The sequence below is a fragment of the Lissotriton vulgaris genome, chromosome 3_2, assembly GCF_964263255.1.
Source record: "Lissotriton vulgaris chromosome 3_2, aLisVul1.2, whole genome shotgun sequence".
NCBI lineage: Eukaryota > Metazoa > Chordata > Amphibia > Caudata > Salamandridae > Lissotriton > Lissotriton vulgaris.
The window spans coordinates 228552202-228572201 of record NC_141690.1 but is presented as its reverse complement, the minus strand read 5'-3'; the positions used below and the strand labels follow the sequence as shown (position 1 = coordinate 228572201).

General features: G+C 44.3%; 1 protein-coding gene across 3 annotated transcripts in view; it reads right to left on the bottom strand.

Moving 5' to 3' along the window:
* RMND5A (required for meiotic nuclear division 5 homolog A) overlaps positions 1-20000 on the bottom strand; it is a 314309-nt gene that overhangs the window by 103796 nt on the left and 190513 nt on the right. For all 3 annotated transcript variants that reach the window (XR_015309794.1, XM_086964264.1, XM_086964265.1), the window contains one exon: positions 7420-7586. Coding sequence is in view for 2 of the 3 variants with exons in the window: in XM_086964264.1 (XP_086820390.1) it covers positions 7420-7586 (167 nt within the window). In the remaining variant the exon portion in view is untranslated. The remainder of the gene's footprint in view (positions 1-7419; positions 7587-20000) is intronic.

Genomic DNA, 20000 nt, shown 5'->3' with positions numbered 1-20000 from the left:
TCCATCCGTCTGTCCCTCTGCCTCCATCCGTCTGTCCCTCTGCCTCCATCCGTCTGTCCCTCTGCCTCCATCCGTCTGTCCCTCTGCCTCCATCCGTCTGTCCCTCTGCCTCCATCCGTCTGTCCCTCTGCCTCCATCCGTCTGTCCCTCTGCCTCCATCCGTCTGTCCCTCTGCCTCCATCCGTCTGTCCCTCTGCCTCCATCCGTCTGTCCCTCTGCCTCCATCCGTCTGTCCCTCTGCCTCCATCCGTCTGTCCCTCTGCCTCCATCCGTCTGTCCCTCTGCCTCCATCCGTCTGTCTCTCTGCCTCCATCCGTCTGTCTCTCTGCCTCCATCCGTCTCTCTGCCTCCATCCGTCTCTCTGCCTCCATCTGTCTCTCTGCCTCCATCTGTCTCTCTGCCTCCATCCGTCTCTCTGCCTCCATCCGTCTCTCTGCCTCCGTCTGTCTCTCTGCCTCCGTCTGTCTCTCTGCCTCCGTCTGTCTCTCTGCCTCCATCTGTCTCTCTGCCTCCATCTGTCTCTCTGCCTCCATCTGTCTCTCTGCCTCCATCTGTCTCTCTGCCTCCGTCTGTCTCTCTGCCTCCGTCTGTCTCTCTCTGCCTCCGTCTGTCTCTCTGCCTCTGCCAAAGTGGATCAGCGACTGCGCAGACGACCTCGCCCCTCTGAAGACCCCGCCTAGCAGACCCGGCAGCAAGAAAGCCCCATGGTTCACCGACAAACTCAAGAGCTCCAAGAAGAACTGCCCTCAAGCTCGCCACCCGAAAACACCACCAACTGATCCACGCCACCAAGAAAACTGCATTCAAGGAACGACTGGACAACAACGCACATAACAGCAAGGAACTCTTCAACATCGTCAAAGAGCTCTCCAACCCCAACGCCGGAAACAACAACATCACCCCTTCGCAAGACCTCTGCAACTCCCTGGCCTCCTACTTCCACAACAAGATCGCGGACATACACAACAGCTTCAGCACTCAACCGACGCACGCCACGACTGAACCGCCGCCCCCACCACCACCCTCCACGCCTGGACCCCGATCAGCACCCAAGAAGACACCTTCCCCCACGATGAACTCGATCCACTCCGGATCTCCGACCGACCCCTGCCCTCACCACGTCTTCAACAAGGCAGACGCTGTCATCGCACCCCACCTGTGGGACATCATCAACACCTCCTTCGACACCGCCACCTTCCCGGAGAGCTGGAAGCACGCCGAACTCAGCGCCTTACTAAAGAAGCCATCAGCCGACCCCACCAACCTCAAGAACTACCGCCCCATCTCGCTGCTCCCGTTTCCTACAAAAGTCATCGAAAAGACCGTCAACAAGCAGCTGGCCGCCTTCCTCGAGACAAACGGATCCCTCGATCTCTCTCAGTCTGGTTTCCGGGCCAACCACAGCACCGAGACCATCCTGATCGCAGCCACCGATGACATCCGAGCCCTGCTCGACAACTGAGAAACAGCGGCCCTCATCCTCCTAGACCTCTCCACGGCCTTCGACACGGTCTGCCACTGCACCCTAGTGCAGCGCCTCAGCAACGTCGGAATCCAGGAGAAGGCACTGGAGTGCATCATCTCCTTCCTCGCCGGAAGGACACAGAGAGTCCGCCTCCCCCCGTTCAGATCAGAAGCCACCGAAGTAATCTGCGGCGTTCCTCAAGGCTCCTCGCTCAGCCCAACCCTCTTCAACATCTACATGAGCCCCCTCGCAGCCATCGTACGCCAACACAACCTCAACATCATCTCCTACGCCGACGACACCCAGCTGATCCTCTCCCTCACCAAAGATCCCGCAACCGCCAGAGCCAACCTACACAAAGGGATGACAGAAGTAGCCAAGTGGATGATGAACAGCCGCCTGAAACTGAACTCGGACAAGACGGAGTCCTCATCCTGGGATCCTCACCCTCCGCCTGGGACGACTCCTGGTGGCCCCCCCACCCTGGGCAGCGCACCCAAACCAACAGACCACGCACGCAACCTGGGCTTCATCCTGGACTCCTCCCTCTCCATGACCAGACAAGTAAACGCCGGCTCCTCATCGTGCTTCAACACCCTGCGCATGCTACGTAAGATCTTCCGGTGGATCCCCACCGAGACCAGGAAGACGGTCACCCAGGCCTTCCTCACCAGCCGACTGGACTACGGCAACTCCCTCTACGCCGGAACCACCACCAAACTCCAGAGGATCCAGAACGCCTCAGCACGACTCATCCTGGACATCCCCCGTCGCAGCCACATCTTCGGACACCTGAGAGATCTGCACTGGCTCCCGGTCAACAAGAGAATCACCTTCCGCCTCCTAACCCACGCACACAAAGCCCTGCATAACCAGGGCCCAGCATACCTCAACAGCTGCCTCAACTTCTATGCTCCCACACGCCAGCTTCGATCGACCAGCCACGCCCTCGCCGCCATCCCCCATATCCAAAGAGCCACCACAGGAGGAAGGTCCTTCTCCTACCTGGCCGCCAAGACTTGGAACTCCCTCCCGACTCACCTCCGCCTGACCCAGGACCACCTCGCCTTCAGGAAGCAGCTCAAGACCTGGCTGTTCGAGCAGTAGCGGACCCCCCCCTCCCCTAGCGCCTTGAGACCCTCCGGGTGAGTAGTGCGCTATATAAATGCCTTGATTGATATGTGTCCAAACAGGAAGCTTCCCTAAACACCCTTAAAAGTCAGCTGGGAAAGCGCTTACAGCTGACTTTTTTAAGGGCCTTTTGGAAGCTTTCAGAGGGTGCAGTGAGGTCACAGATGCGGGCAGTAAACACAGAAGATGGCCGCAGTAGCATACGTAGGGAATACCTATTTAATACGTATTCACTACGTATGGTCCTGTGGTCATCTTCTGTGTTTACTGCCGGCCATGGAAACTGCAAGGCAAGGTCCGCGGGCCACCAGCGAAGGGGTGTTGGCCGCCAGTCGGCCCGCGGGCCGTACTATGAGTACCAGTGCTCTAAGGCAATGGAGGATTTAGTAGTGGGTGGGTGGCAGTCTGGAGAAAGCGGAGGAAGGACGAAGGGTCAAAGGTGTCAAAAAGTGCTTCTGCTCGGTGGCTCTCAGTTCTGGGTGTCCCAGCTCTGACTGAGGTCGAGAGGGCTTCTTCTTGGTGGGCAGCAAGGCAGGGATCGATGTTGACACACATGGCTTCGAGGAGGACTTTGAAGCAGACAGAGGAGGGCGCCGGGTCCAGCCCTGCAGACCATGGCTGTATACCGGAGGCCTGAGGTCAGGCACAGGAAGTCCAAAGCTGGTGCCTTGCTGGGTAGTACTCACTGCAGCAACCTTTGAGGGTGGACGCAGAGCCAGTGGCGTTCCATCTGCTTTTGTGTCTACATTCAAATCTATGCTTTCCAGTGATAATTCTTCCTCTAATTCGTTGCCAGAAACGGCCAGCAGCTGTGGATCTTCGTCCCATTCTCCAAAGTGATCAGGAGTTTCTCTCTGCTCCAGACGATGAGCCATGGAAGCTGAAGCAATGCGCCTGTCTAATCTGAAGTGTCTTTCGGTTTTGAAAAGCGAGGTACGCTTCAGAAGAATCCTCTCTATGATCAGGGGACAAGCAGAGGATGAAAACTTGGTGCAGGTCGGTCCTCTGATAATTTGTGTGGCAAGTAGGACAGAAATGGAATGGAGCTCTATTTCTCATGTGGACATTCTCCATTGAACTGATAAGAGCCTCAAGGGGCTGAGCTCCGTATCTTAGAAGTTGTAAACTGAGAGACTGAGTCAAAGGAGTAAGTCGGCGGTGGCGACCGAAGAATATATAGGAATATTGATTCAACTAATGACAAACGGATCGGAGGGTCAGGTGAAAACACCATGTGGTGTTGAAACTGAATTCAAACAAACACATCCAAACCCGATGTCAGAAAAAAAAACAATCTAACAATGGACCCAATGACCATGCGCATTACCAGAAATAGGTGGAGTCACTGTACCTCGCGAATAGAGAATAATTCTTTAAACAAAAACAAGTTGTACACGTCAGAGTCCAACAGTAGATGGCAAGAGTATGCACATCATGTGTTTTATCAGCTACACGTGCTGCAAACACACTGTTGCAAGCTATGGTCCTATCCAGACTAAACTATGTGAATGCCATTTTCCTAGGATTCATAAAACCACACAGAGTGTTGATGAAAGTCTTGCAGCATATCTGGTCTCAAGAAATGCATTCCTACTGGTGCCTACTGAAGCCATGTTTAAAGTTGCCTGTTTAAACTTTGCCTACCTGGTTCACAAAATCATCCACTGTGATCAATTGCAATATCTACCTAAGTGGTAGCACTCATCAACTTCAGACTACTGACTTACTACAACTTGAAATCCTAGGCTTCAGGGAAAAAACAGTCTTTTCAGGAGATTCTCCCAAAATGTAGACCTGGTTAAGTCCCTGAAATTTGAATGCAAACTTCAATACGAGTGTTGATCCATCTGTTGAATAAGCACTTTCCTAACTACACCCATGCCCAGAATGTTCAAGTTCTCAAACACATGTTGAAAGAGTGCAATTATATCTTTATTTGAAATTTCTCCATTCTAACTTGAGCTGTGAACACCAAATGACTTGACTAGGGCCACGTTTCTACTAGACTATATCTATTCCTCTGGAACAGAGGCTGGGAGGGAGTTCTATTACCGCCATTTCCCCAAAGTCAAGATCTGATGGTGAATAGTCATATTTCACTCCTGTTGAATAGGTCTTCTTGATGTGTACCTATAGTGTATGCGGTTTAATATCTACCTGTAGGTCTGTCCACAGTACACCACACTGCTCAGAGGTCTCATGAATAGTTTTGATATAGGCTTATAGTTGTGCTCAAGTACTTTGTGAAGCACTAGAAAACTGTTGAACAAACGACTTCTGGTTAGGCCAGGATAACCCCTCTTTACAAGGAATGTTCATTTTAGGCTGGAAAGGCACTTCAGCACAGGAACATGCGTCTTTAGGGAGGATAGGTTACCTTGGAATGCACTAGTATCTTCAGTAGAAGGTGTTTTGGTGTCAGATGTGACTTTCCCAGAGGGTGCAAGAACAATGCAGGTAAAGAAGCACGGCAAGTCCTTAACATTTAAACCAGATTCAATAAATGAGCCCAAACTCGATTGTTTGAATCAAGATGTCAATAGCATACCCAGAGATAAGAGTAGGAGGAAACCGTAGGCCTATCTCAACAGAGGCCAAAAAGAAAAAAGGCATAAAAGTGTAAACTGAAAAGTCTAATAAAAAAATCATGATCAGAAAAAAAGGTGTTGGCAAATTTGCACACAGGGCACCGGCCCAACTGCAAAAACTCTTTGGGCAGAAAGGGTGAGGGGAAGGGAGATAAGATGTACCTTTAGTAGGACAACTCTGCTAAAGAAGTTTTCAAAATCGTCCAGGGCTTCATTAAACCGGGGACAATAAAAAGATAGTTCAGTCTGCCACTCTGTGTAGATCTTGAGACCTTTTTTCAGGTGAAAATCCAAGATATATACTCTACATTCTCTATGACTGAGCTGCCTACCGCACCTCTACCTACCCCCCTCCCGCCCCCCCCCCCCCCCGACACATAATCTGGTCGGAATTCCGCCCTATTAGTCCTGAAACATCCCTAATTGAGTTGGAGAAAACAAAATGTGGTGCTCCAAGAGATCCCTGCCCGGCTAGGTGCTTTAAAATACTGGCTCCACTGCTCAATCCCTCTCAAAACCGGCTAGGTTTCTCATCCCGGGAAACGGGCATCTATCCCTCCATTTGGAAAAAGGCATGTGTCTAGCCAATATTCAGGGAAGAGGACGCAGATCCAGCAGAACTGAAACATTTTAGGCCCATCTCCCTCCTATCAGCTCTGGCCAAGATCCTTGAGAAAGAAGTACAGAAACAGCTATCTGAATTCCTAGAGTCCAACAAACTTCTCCATGACTCTCATTCAGGCTTCAGGTTGGGATACAGCACAGAGACAGCTCTGCTTGAGGTAGCTGAGACAATACGGGAGACCATGGACAAGGGTAGCTATGCTATGCTAATGCTGCTGAACCTGTCCGCAGCGTTTGACACAGTGTCACTTAAGATCCTGCTGGACAGGCTCAAGAAGCTGGGTGTGAGAGGGACCATTCTAGACTGGTTAGACTCTTTTCTTAAGGGACGGTCCCAGAGGGTACTCCTCCACCCCCATACCTCATCCACCCGCCCCCTGATTTACGGAGTCCCTCAGTGCTCAGCTTTGAGTCCAACTCTTTTTAATATCTACCTCGCTCCTCTTGCCCCACTAGTAGAAAGGCACGGAGTCAGTGTTGTCTCATATGCTGATGACACTCAGCTTATTTTCTCCTTCAGGGGCCACTGAGGCAGCTTTTGCCAATTTCAAACAGTGTTTGAATGATATATCGTATTGCATGACTGACAACTGCTTGAGGCTGAATACTGATAAAAGGGAGGTTCTGTTCTTTAATCAGTACTCCCCTCCACTAGCCGATCTTTGGTGGCCATCAGAGATCAATCCTCCCCCTCTTCCTGTCCCCGCTGCTAGAAACCTGGGCTTCAAATTGACTCCACCCTCTCTTGCAAGATCCAGGTAGGCCAACTCTCCTCCTGCTTCTGGAAAATGAAGGCATTACAGAGATTTCTTCATTTTCTACCTATGGACTGCAGGAAAACAGTGGCCCATGCTCTAATCACATCTCAGCTGGATTACACCAACAGCCTCTACTTGGGCCTGCCAGCCTATTTGATCAAAAAACGACAAGCTATACAAAACGCAGCAGCCAGGCTTATCAGAAACATACCAATCTGACACCACACTTCCCCTCATCTGTGCAGCCTGCACTGGCTGCCCATAAAAAGGAGGATAGAATTCAAGGCAATGACTCTCGCATATAGAGCAGCCAGGGATACTGGCCCTCAATATCTAAAGAAGAGACTCCTAAAATACAATCAGACAAGAGTCCTAAGGTCCTATCATTCACCGTTAGAACAACTGCCCTCTGGAACTCATTGCCTGAGCACATTCGGAAAGCTAAATCAGAGCCTGATTTCAGGAAGAACCTAAAGACATGGCTCTTTGGCCTTCCTTAGCACATTGTCAACTGCCCATACCTCTTTTGCTCCCAACGCCAGGACACCTCCGTCGGAGGTAACAGTGCGCTCTACAAAACACAATAATAATAGGTGTTACAAAAAAACTTCAGGATATGAAGTGTGGCATGAAAGCCTTCAGAATTTCTCCTTTGAGCAAGACTAAGTTTAAAATGTATGTGACCTATTATCAAGACTGAATGAAAGAATATGTTCTCAAAATATATTAATACAAAATGCATAGGTCATTACTGTTCGACCCCCAAAAAAGCCTCAATAAACACAGATATTGGAAATCAAATTAGTTGCAATTCTGCACGAAATACTAAAACAACAAACATTGAATGACTCACCTTTCTGATGATTTACAGCAAATGGCTGGAAGTTTTTTGCATATTGCAGTGCTTCCCTCTGGTTTTGTGTTCCTCCCATCAATAAACTAATAAAATAGAGTCTGTGCAATTTAAATTCCAGGGAGCTATTCTGGGCCATTAGCATTTCTCGATTCGAAACAGCCCATCTAAAAAGTAAAAACAAATGCAAGCAAATTACATTCCTGAAAAAACATATTTTACAAGTATCAACTCATTACTGCTTCGCAGTGGTATCTTCCAAATGCACGTTAACATCCGCTGACAGTAATGACACCTAGGATCTGTGGTTTATTTAAGTCTAGTTTCTTAACAAGAAAGCCAATTTTGAGCGCATTTAAAATTTCTTCTAATATCGTTCATGTTTTAAAATAAACGTTCACGTTTCATAAACAATAAATTATGACAGATTTCATCTAAATTGCACTTCATATCTGCATAAAGAATATATTTTATTAAAGAAATAATGTTGCCACTTTTAAAGGTTATACAAATTAGAAAGAGCAGCCATATATAAATCTTCAATATAACAAATATATACACATCCACTCATTCAGCAACAGTTCTATATAGTCACTCATACATATACTCACTCAGCGCGTTGGGTCATGTGACCTGAAAATAACACTTTTAATTGGTGCAGAACAGTTTTGGTTTCATAATGATGAAAACCCTAGTCTTGTGACCTGAAAATAACACTTTTCATTGGTTCAGGACATTTTTTTTCTCCAAATGATGAAAGACCCCACCTATTTTCCTTATTCTGACTTTGTCCTTTGACTGAGGAAGACCTGTTTTGCAATCTTTGAGGTATATTTTGTACTTTGAAATGGCTACAGTAGCAGCATCAGCTGGAGCACCACCACCACCACCAAGAGGACCACCACAACATCACATTGGTGGTCAAGAAGAAGAGGAGGAGGAAGAGGAGGAGGGGACGAGGAGGAGGTGGCTGGAAGAACACAATACCCCATACCAACTCAAGCCACACATTGAATGGCAGTTTTTTTCCATCCCAGAGGGAAAAAAGAAAGTGAATGCGGCAAAGGTGACTTGCCTTATTTGTGACACGGAACTCTCAAGGGGTAACCCAAATAAAAAATATTCATTTGGGAACAATACCATGATAAGGCATATGCAGCGCAAGCATCCTAACAACTATGCTGCCGCAGAAATGAGAGAACTGGCCAGCAACCCTTCCCAATCTACACCCAGCACCTCCAAACGAAAACAACCCACTCCATCGGGACCAGAGACAAGGGAGACAATCCCTTGCATTCAACCACGGTTTGGAGAATTTAGGGTCACCTGTATTTTTCGTGGTAAGACCATCTCCTATGGTGAGCAGAGCCTAAAACGCATCCTCCTTGCTGGTGACAACCACAATTGCCCCAAAAAACCCTAATTTTTTCCTGATTTGTTTTTGCTCCTGTTGAGCCATTTTCAATTCCCTGTTTTTTGTTCCTCCCCATAAAAATAACCAAAAAAAATACAAAATAGTTCATAAAAGCCAAAAAAAAGTCAAAATGTTCAAAAAACATTAAAAAATATATAAAACAACAAAAAGAAGAAAAAAAACAGTTCTTTTTAGAACTACCTCCAATTTCTAAAAAAAGGCTACATCTTTTAAAAAGTCTTTCATTCATTTTTCCCCATAGAACGCTCCCCGGGGCGCGTACCGGGCGCTCCCCCCGCGCAAATCAAAAAAAAATTTTTTTTTCAACCGGGGGGCCCTTTTATAGCCCCCACATCAAACCTAGGGGGTCAAGAGTGGTCTACTCTGCCCCCTTATTGTCATTTCCCCATTTGTTTTTCCCACCTCTTGTGTCTCGATCCTACTGAGACACAAGTTGGCGGCCGCTCCGGATTGTTTCGAATGTTAACAGACACCCGAGAGCCAATCAGCTTTCCGTGCGCGGCACGCCCAGAGAGCTCCCCGGTGCGCGTACCGGCGCGCTGCCATAGATATATATATTTTTTTGAACCTAAATTACTCAAAAACCACTGGAGCACATATCTTGAGACATAGCAAAGGCACATCGGGCTACCAGTCGCTACAATTTTGCCTAGTTTGGTGGAAATCCATTCAGTCGTTCGGGCTAAAAGGGAGTTCGACCACCCTATGGAAATTAACATGGGGAAAACACGTTTTGGGACCCCCCTTTTATCTCGGCCCCCGCTTCACGAATCCCCCCCAAACTTTCAAGGAAGGACCAGAGCTCCGCGAGGCAAATTTGAGGAAATTTTCAGGCAGATTCGTCAACCGACGCCAAAGTTATTCACAATAGAATTTTGAGATTTTGCACTGAAAAAAATCCTAACTATAACTACCTACTGGCGACCGCCAGTGGGTAATACATATACATATATTCAAGCTCCACTTGCACCTGCCTGTCGCACTCTTTGGCTGGTGCCTGCCAGTCGGGGGTGCACCCGACAACAATATCCGCTCAGTAGTCCCTTCCCGCAATGAACGAGAAAACAGGAAGTAGCACTCTCAGGGTAGGTTCACAGATGTTTTTAATTCTCAAAAACATATACATATATATATACACATAAATACATACACATATATATATATATATATATATATATATACACACACACACACACACACACACATATATATTTATATACATATATTCACAATCTCCAAGTTGCTGAATCCTGCTATTACGCACTCAGAGGCAGGTTTTTGAAGAAAAAAGTATTTATTCCCAAATTACGCTACGCGTTTCAACACAATGCTGTGTCTTGTTCACACGAATTGCTTCGACATTTTCAGCATATTTAAAGAGACAATCAGCATAGACAGAGGCAAGGTTGTATGTGAAGGTCACATGACTTAAAGTGTAAATGGGTCCGCCATTTCTAAGTGGTAGAAAAAGATATAAAACAAGAATGTACAACCACATATCAATTCATATCCTTTTGCTCTATTAGAAGACATAAGAGTCTATCAGTTTGGCATATATGTATATCTGTACATTGAAAGACAGTACCCATTGGACATTCCAGTTCGCATAACAGTCGGTTTGTATCAAAACAGATTTTCGACTCTCTATTCTTTTATGCGTCCGGGTAGATGGCCTCGTGTCATATACGATTTAATATGTATAGTTACACATCTTCTATTGAATCATATGTATACACATATATACATATATATATGCGATCGGAACGATCGGAACGAGAACACGAACAAGAACATGATATTGAAAATCCAACTATCGCACAACGCGCTATCCTTCAAGGAGTCGAGCAAGAAAGAGAGGAAAGTATGTTCAAACCTACCTCTACTTTTGTGCCACAATCGCCATGGGACGCTGTGGATGTATTCACAGAGGCCATGAAGAATGACCTCCTGCTGTACAGGAAAGCGGAACATCGTACCTCAATGAAGAACATCACTGAATGCCAGCGCCAGGCGCTGAGGGGTCTGATCAACGATAAATCTTTGGTGATCAAGCCTTCTGACAAGGGGGGAAATGTGGTCTTAATAAGCAGAGAGCAATACAAAGAAGAAGCATTGAGGCAACTTGCAGATAGGAACTTCTATATGGAGTGTACAAATGCAGTATACCAAACCAGTATCACTCAATATGAGACACTAATACAAAAGTGGTACAGCCTCAATATGAAACAATACACCCATGACACCCACCTTCTACCACCTCCCCAAATTACATAAGAACATGGAATATCCCCCTGGCCGCCCAATAATTTCTTCCATCGGCAGTCTAACAGAGAACATGTCACGCTTTGTGGACAACATCCTGTTCCCTTTGGTGGTAAAATTAAAATCTTACATACGGGACACCAAAGATTTTTTGACCAAAATCCAGGAGTTAACATGGAGCCCTGGTTATCTGCTGATGGTTCTAGACATTACCAGCCTCTACACATGTATAGATGATAGGCAAGGCCTAGAGGCCGTCAAGTATTCTTTGGGACAACGCCAGATGAGATTCGCTAGACATAATGAAATGATCATTGAGTTCATAGAGGTTTGTCTAACTCACAATATTTTCCTCTTTGAGGATCAGTTATATATCCAAACATCAGGGACGGCGATGGGCACCTGCTTCGCCCCCAACTATGCGAACTTGTTTGTTGGCTGGTGGGAAGAGCGGGTGGCCAGGAGCTGCACAGTGGGATCAGACACAGGGAATGTGATATCCTGGCATCGTTACATTGACGATCTGTTTATCGTCTGGAACGGTGGGATGAAAACAGCGGAGGAGTTCATTAGAGTTCTTAACATCAATTACCTCAACCTGCACTTCTCGGGTTCGGTTAGTCCGGTGGCAGCGGACTACTTGGACCTGAGAGTGTACGTTGAGGGGAACCATCTCCATATGACCCTGTACAGAAAAGAAACTGCTGGCAATTCGACACTCTTTGCCAGCAGCAGTCATCCTCCCCAGCTAAAAAACAGCATTCCCTACGGAGAATTACTAAGGTTCCGGAGGAACTGCTCAAAAGACTCTGATTTCGAGGCGGCTGCCTCAGAATGTCTAGCAAGATTTTCCATTAGGGGTTATGGTGATACACTACTGAAAAACACACTCAAGAAGGTTAGAAAGGTACAAAGGACATCACTCTTGGCTACAGACAATCTAAAAGTGGGCAGAAACAAAAAAGCTAACAAAAATGAAGGGAAATTCAGACTTATCACCCCGTACTCATCGGGTACTAAGGATTTAAGAACTATGCTTAATAAGAACTGGCACATACTGAAGACCGACAGCGTACTTAAAGAGGTCCTACCGGCTCATGCTTTAATAACGTTCAGTAGAGCTAGATCATTAGGCGACATGCTGGTCTCCAGCCACCTGGAGAAACCAACTCCTAAAACAAATACCTTGAAACAACTATCGGGGTTCTTTCCTTGTGGGCACTGCAAGGCCTGTACGGGCTGCAGAAGAGTGCTGTCGTACAGTATACCTGATACTGGCAACCAAGTGCCCATCAAGCAGTTTATAACATGTAGTTCCCAGTTTGTAGTTTACTGCTTGATCTGCCTGTGTGGCTTACGCTACATCGGCAGTACAATTAAGGAACTCAAACTGAGGTTCCTGGAACATCTCCGGGCAATCGAGAAAGTAGACATCGCATATCCGGTTGCCCGGCATTTTGCCGAAGAACATGGTAAAGATCGTACCAAACTCCAATTCTTTGGGTAGGACATTGTCCCATCCAATGTAAGAGGAGGTGATCGGCTTAGAAGACTCCGTAGGTTGGAATCGAGATACATTGTAGATCTCTCTACAAAATACCCTAGAGGACTTAATAGTGGAGAGGAATTGTCATACCATCTAGGCAAATGAAATCACAACCATTATAGACTCTCTTGGGATGATCTGTTCTAATGCTGTCTTTCAAGAACCATGAACTGTACGATTGCCATTTATGAAAACTGTATTTCTTTTCACTTAGCTTGGGAATCATTGAGGGCATTCACCTACCCCCCCCCCCTTTTTTTCCCTTTCCCACCCCCTTTCCCATCCCCATTTCCCCATCCTCCCTCTCCCCCTTAACCCCCTTCCTGCACTAAATTTATCACCTATGTAGTGATTGCGGGGTTCAGGACATGTAAATATGTATATACAGATAGAATCTGGAATCAAGGCAAAGTGATTGTGCTTAGAAATTACCTCCATCATGGATAAAAAATGATGCTATCTGTGGATAAGCTTGATGAATTCTGAGAACTCTTGAAATTCCGGACAATCTCTATAATTTCGAAAATTTATGATACAGGTCATGACATATCCTTTCTGATGAACTGCATTGTTATTTCCTTTTTTCTGTATTAGCTTGTTAATCATGTTTTGACAATTTGTACATAGGACACTAGCAGATCCACTGCTTTATTGAAACGTTATAATTTACGGATTTTATATGAATCCTACCCTTGCAATGGATATAACACCATTCTAATATGGCGCCCGCAGTGGTGCAAAGGGGTGAAGTCCTATGTTCCCGTCAGTGATTGTTAATAACTTTATTTAACTTGCTGTTTGTATATCACACTTGACACACTGACGAAGGCTTACGCCGAAACGCGTTTGTGCTTTCTTTTCCCGAAATTAAAATCAATGTGATATCTTTCAGTTTACGAGTGCTGCCTCTTTCTTGTGAGTTAAGAAGGGCTTTGAGCATTTGTGTGTATATATATATATATATATATATATATATATATATATATATATATATATATATATATATATATACACACACACACACACATATATATATATATATATACACACATATATATATACATACATACATACATATACACACTCCACCAGTACCGGTAGGAGATCCTTCAGCTGTCGCAAGCGGTCCCAGTCAGGTCGACGGCAGACCTCAATCTTCTTTCCAATATACCTCCCATTCCTGGAAGTAAGCCTGGACACTCAGAGCTTCTTGTAGAGAAAGATTTATTTGGCAAATGAAAAAACAACGACGCGTTTCACCATTACGGCTTGATCACGGTCGTCTGACCTTACAAGCGGCCATCTTTAAATACACCAAATCACCCTTAGTGTTATTACCATGTGCAACATTCGTGCGAGACGGCGGACATTTTGACGTGTGCATGATTATACTAGCAAATGATCATTTCATTATCTTAGTTTCATAGATATGCAGTAGTTATAGAATCATATAACATTGTGATGAAAAATACCTTTTCGTGGCACATTTCCACGCCCGTTCGTATCATGCTCAATATTTCATCTTAATAACTTCAATTGATACATTTAGGTATAATCTGCCCAATGTGAGTATGGCTATATCTGGATTGCTATCCACAATTGATTTACATTCATATTTACACCAAGGATCGAGCTCCGTGTCACGGGACATTTTAGAACTGTAAGCTACAATCTGATTGGTGAACTCGATCGCGGTATGACAGTTCTCGTAATGCATTGGTTAATCCCTGTGTGGGTTTGTTGTTCGTAAAAATGTCGTGCTATGGAGTATTGTTTGTTTTCATAAAAAAGAATCTCCTACATATCACCTCCCAAAGTCCTCGCGAAGCCAAGTCAAGGTTCCGCAGAGGAGGCAATACTGGAGTCATCAGTAGATGTAACGCTGCTTTCCAATACACCATCATCACCACTAATGTCTCCATCATCGCCGCCGCCGCCACCCTCAGGTGTTTTAGCTCAGGCTTAGGTAGCAGGACGGACATGGACGGAAGAAGTTTGACCTATCCGCACTCAAACAAGTCCATCTTGGCAGCCCGGCTCCCGCACCCGTCCACCAGTGAAACTATATTGCAACATCAGTTTGAGGGCCACTCTCAGGCACAGAAAACTTCACTCGTTGCAATCAAAGACAAGGGCAAGGGCAGTCCAGAACCACTTGCGCAAAAGGATAAACTTGTGAGCCAATCAGGACTTGAAGAAGCTGAGTCTGAAGCCCAAATTGGTGCGGCTAATACGTACCAGATAGACATCAAGACCATGCCGAATTTAATACTAGAGGAGATTTGAGATATGAAGAAATCTCAAGAAATCAAGATAGCGGCACTACATCTCTGATTGGGAAAAATTGAAGAGGCAGTTGCTAGCTTTCCTACCAGAATCCAGGAAGCCAAATTGAGGATATCCCAATTAGAGGACCAAATAAATGCCATGCTCCAGCAAGGCAATTTGGCGGCACAAGACAAAATAACCATGGAGAACAAAATTGAAGAATTAGAAAATCACTCACGTCGCTCTAATCTGCGGAATGTGGGAGTCCCTGATGGGAGTGAGGGGGCCAACATGTTGCAATGGGTGGAGTCATTCATCAAGCAAAAGGTGCTCCCATATTTCTCCGGAGATTTAACATTGACAAGGGTACATCTTGTTCCAGCTCATCTTCCACCCAACTTTAAGTTCCCCTGCACAATTTTAATCAACTTTTCTGACTACCGTGTGAAGGAGAAAATTTAGACCAAGGCAATCCAGCTGAGACAATTAGATAGTAATGAGGGAACTAAATGCCGAATTTTCACACATATGTCTGTCGCAGCTGCGAAAAGATGTAAGGAGTTCGTAAAACTTCTGTTCCTTTTTGAAGCTCAAGGAGCGCAAGCCTCTATTGCACAGCAATCTAAACTTTAAGTCCTAGTGCAGGGGAAATTTCATATGTTTTCACGAATTGAGGAGGCACAGGAACTACTATTCTATTGTGAAGTGAAACAGCCTTCGCTTTCTTTTCATCCTTTTATCGTTGTGTTTATGTTCGGGGTTTAGCATTATCTGAGGGGGGACATGTCATCCTTGGTGCAGCAATGAAGACTAAATGAGTTACGGTTGCGCTCCCAAATGGTGAATGAATAATCAATTTATTCAAGAAATTAACTTCTTAGGTGCTTGCGAGTGCCACCTCCTGATCCCCTGAGGTGTGATCAATATAGTTGCTCAATAGCGTCCTCCTACAGGGAAAGATCGTCCTCACGAAGCATTCAAATATGGCGATGAAATTGTGTTTGTAATGTTCATCAAGTAAACACACATCAAATCGAAATATTCATCCAATAGAGAATTTATTCTCCAATTCATAATTCGCATTCTTCATGTGATACTTCTCATATTTAGGTATCCACAGTATTTACACGTTAAGCTTGTATACAGAGTGCCAGGTAGCATAGACTCCCCGATGCATTTAGTGTCTAACACTTCGTCAGGGGGAATTTCCTAAAGGAAATGAAAAATGACTTCATGAGCTAAAATCCAAGAGCTCATTAATGCAAAACCAATGTTATGCTAATGCTAGTGGTGACCAAAGAATGAGTCAGAGACTGTTCTTAATCCAGAAATCATGTACGAGATACAGAAGTGAAAAAAAGAAGGAAGAAACACCCAAAGTGAACTCGACGTAACAGAAAAGAATGTGAAACTCGCAATACAAGGGCTCGGTCAATTAAACTGTCAAAAAATTGGGGTTACGGTAGTGTGCCAAACATGACTTATAGTGTAAATACTGATTTAAGTGCTGAAATAGCTTCGAGCGTGCGCTCATGTGAATGAGTGTTAAAAATCGTATGAACACAAAAACTAACGTGCACATTACTACAAGTGGAAACCACATGTCGAAAAGAATAGTAAATCCGGAGACCCGTACCTGCTCCTGTAATCGTCAGTCAGCATATTGGTAACCAAGCGTTGTGTGTTCAGTGTCCCTCGTGACCCGGAAATAAAATAACGGAAAAACCGGAAGTAAACAAGCTCGGAGTGCGAACACTAAAAAAATACTCGCATACACCAGAATCGTGTCGGTGGGACGAAAACAAACAGAAGTACTTCAAAATTATCCAGAGTGGAAAAGTGAAAAAAGAGTAAATAGAAATATTGAGGAGAGCAAAAACATATCCACGATGTAAAACAAAACAATGCAATGCAATGCATCAAAACCAACTTGTACAGAAAAATCAGCATAGGTCACATACACATGGTACAGTTCAAGAAATTATAAATAGCAACTGAATTCTAAATAATCATTTAACCCCATCGGGTGTATGGAATTAAGTTTGTTAATCCAAAATAATTCATGTGGTAAGAGAAAGCTTCTGTTATCTCTCCCTTGTCTCACTGTTATTTGTTCCAACACCATAAACCTAAGTTGACTAATGTTATGGTTCAACTGAAGAAAATGTGCCGCCACTGTAGACTTAGTATTCTTTGTTCGTATGTTGCTTTTATGTCCATAAGTCGGGTCTTCATTTTGCGCTCAGTTTTAACAACATATGGTAATCCGCAGACATTTCAATAAATATACCACGTTGCTAAAGTCGCAAGTGGCGGTGACTCAAGGTTTGATCTGAGTGCCTTTGGTGGGATGCATAATGATAGTAGCTTTAATGATATTATTACAGCTGGGACAATTATGATAAGGAACAGTCCCTCGATAATTCTGCTCATATTGAATGGGTGCTCTTATTGAGTAATTGTTGGTACGTTGATAGGCAAAATTGGGAGGTTGTTGGAAAATACCTTTGAAATCTGATTCTGCTTGTATGAGAGGCCAATATTTACGAATAATATTTTTGATTTTGGCACTTTGAGTGGAAAATTTAGACACAAATACCATTCTTGAATCTTTAGAATTACTGTGGATTTTAGGTTTGAGAAGCTCAGTTCTGCTCTTCAATTTTGCCCGGTCAACTGCTTCTTGAAAAATAGGGGTTGGATATGCTCTTTGTTTGAATTTGTTCACAAGTTTAAATCCTTGGTGAAGCACCAAGTCACCTCAGAGTGAAGTAGGGGGGGTGAAAAGCGGATAGCTGGGAAGACCACATTTCTATGGGGAGGGGGGGGTCGGCGGTCGAGGGGTTTGGGGAATGGCGATGTGTGAAATAGCTAGAAAAAAGAGCAGTAGCAAACAGGAGAGAAAAGTACAGAATAGAAATAGAAATGGAATGTTAAGAATTTCTTTCAATACTGGGATTATGAATACAACTAGTAAATATATTATATCGTTAAATGTCTTACGGCATACTGACTAGACAAAAATATGGGGGATTAATAAAATGGCTTGCTACACTAAAATCTCAAGTTCTGTTCATACAAGAAACTCTTTTGAAAACTAATTTACCAAAACTTTTTATCCCGGGGATGTTTTCCAGAGCCTTTTTTGCTTCGGCTGGGGTCACAATCTATTTTTTTTAGAGACATGGATTGGGAATTTGTACAAGAAAAATGAGATTCCCAGGGTAGGTGGATTTAGGTTACGGTGAAAATTAATGGGAATATTCTGAATCTTTTCAATTATGGTCATATTGAGGATAAAACATCCACTTCATCAACAATACATAGGCTTCTTATTGGGATTTTTGGTCAAATATTTTAGGTGGTGACTTTAATTGTATACAAGATTTGAGAACAGATACCTCAAACAAGAATAAGAAACAGTTGAAGCCCAAGACAAAAAAAAAGTTTTTGATGCTTTGACTCAGGATATGCAATTAATTGATGCCTGGCGAAGGGTTAATCATGCTGCTCGGGAACATACTTGCTATTCTCGCCAATTTCACACCGTCTCACATATTGATTTCTTATTAATATCACAATCTCAAGTAGTTACTGCTGCAGAAAATGGGGCGAATGCTTTTTCGGATCATTCTTATGGTCAAGTCGAATTAGAAATTGGGGATGTTAGCAGGAGGAGGTCCAGGTGGCAGATCTATCGTCTCCTTCTTCAAGATCCTTTATGGGTTGAGAGATTTAAGGAATGGATACTAGATTTTTTTAATACTAATGAAGGAACAGCTGACATTTTCTCAGTTTGGGGTGGATTTAAAGCACCAGCCCATGGTCAAATAATTACAGGAAAGGTGAGAAAACATTTAGAAAAAATTGCATAGCTCCAGTTCTCTCTAAAGTGTCTCTAGATTACCTAATTTCCCATCACTGGGTCAGTCGGAAGAAGCAAAAAAGACGCTGAGAGATTATTTAATTCTTGAGGAAATTAATAGCTCTCAGACCTGTTTACAATGGGTTTATGAAGAAAGTCAAATGATGGGGAAAATGTCAGACTGGTCTACTAAAGCACAACAGGAATCAGCCTGTATCTTGGAGGACATAGGCCCTAAGTCTAGTACAGCAGTAACGGATGGAGCAGATATTGCTCAGGTCTTTGTCGAACATTATCAGCAACTATATACCACTAAATATATGACCAGTCTGGAAGCGATTCATTAATATTTTGCAGAAGTAGAACTTCCTAGGGTATCCATGAATTCAGCTAATCAGCTACTAAACTAAATAGTATCATCAGAGATTTTGGTAGTCATAAAGTCCATGGCTGGGGCAAAAGCCTGTGTGGAAGACTGATTACCGATCGACTTTAATAAAATCTTTGCTAAAGAGCCGACACCTTTTCCTAAGAAATTATTCAACCATTTAAAAACTGGAGGGGTTGATCCTTCGGAGTTTAAGAGGGCGATCGTGGTCAGTTTTACGCAAAAGGGTAAGGAACCTAATCATGTGAACTCATACAGGCCGATTAGTCACTTGAACGCCGGCTACAAGATCTTGATGAAGGTATGGGCACAGCGATTTACCCCTTTGGCTCAGGAAGTAATCCATGTCGACCAAACGGGTTTTGTCGCTGGACAGACTATGTCCTCTAAATCGTATTCAAGCACTAGATTTTAATGTTAAGAAGACACCAGCCTGCATCATGATGGTCGACGCGGAAAGAGTCTTTGATCTAGTCAACTAGGAAGCTTTGTTTTTTGGGCTTGAAAGGTTTGGTTCACGTTATCTCCATGCTACAAAACATCTATCGGGGGCTCAGGCTTAGCTAGACATCAATGGTAGTCAAATAGGATCAGTGGATCTCAATCGGGGGACCAGGCAAGGCTGTCCAATATCACCATTATGATTTACCTTTTTATAGAACCCTTAGCGATTAAAATAGAAGCTAACACGAAGATACAAGCCCCGATTTCAGGCATGGCAAAATTAAAGCTCTTTGCCGATTATGCCATCTTATATCTAAGTCCCGAAAAGCCAAACATAGATCTGACTTAGGCCGAATTTATATAATTTGAACTA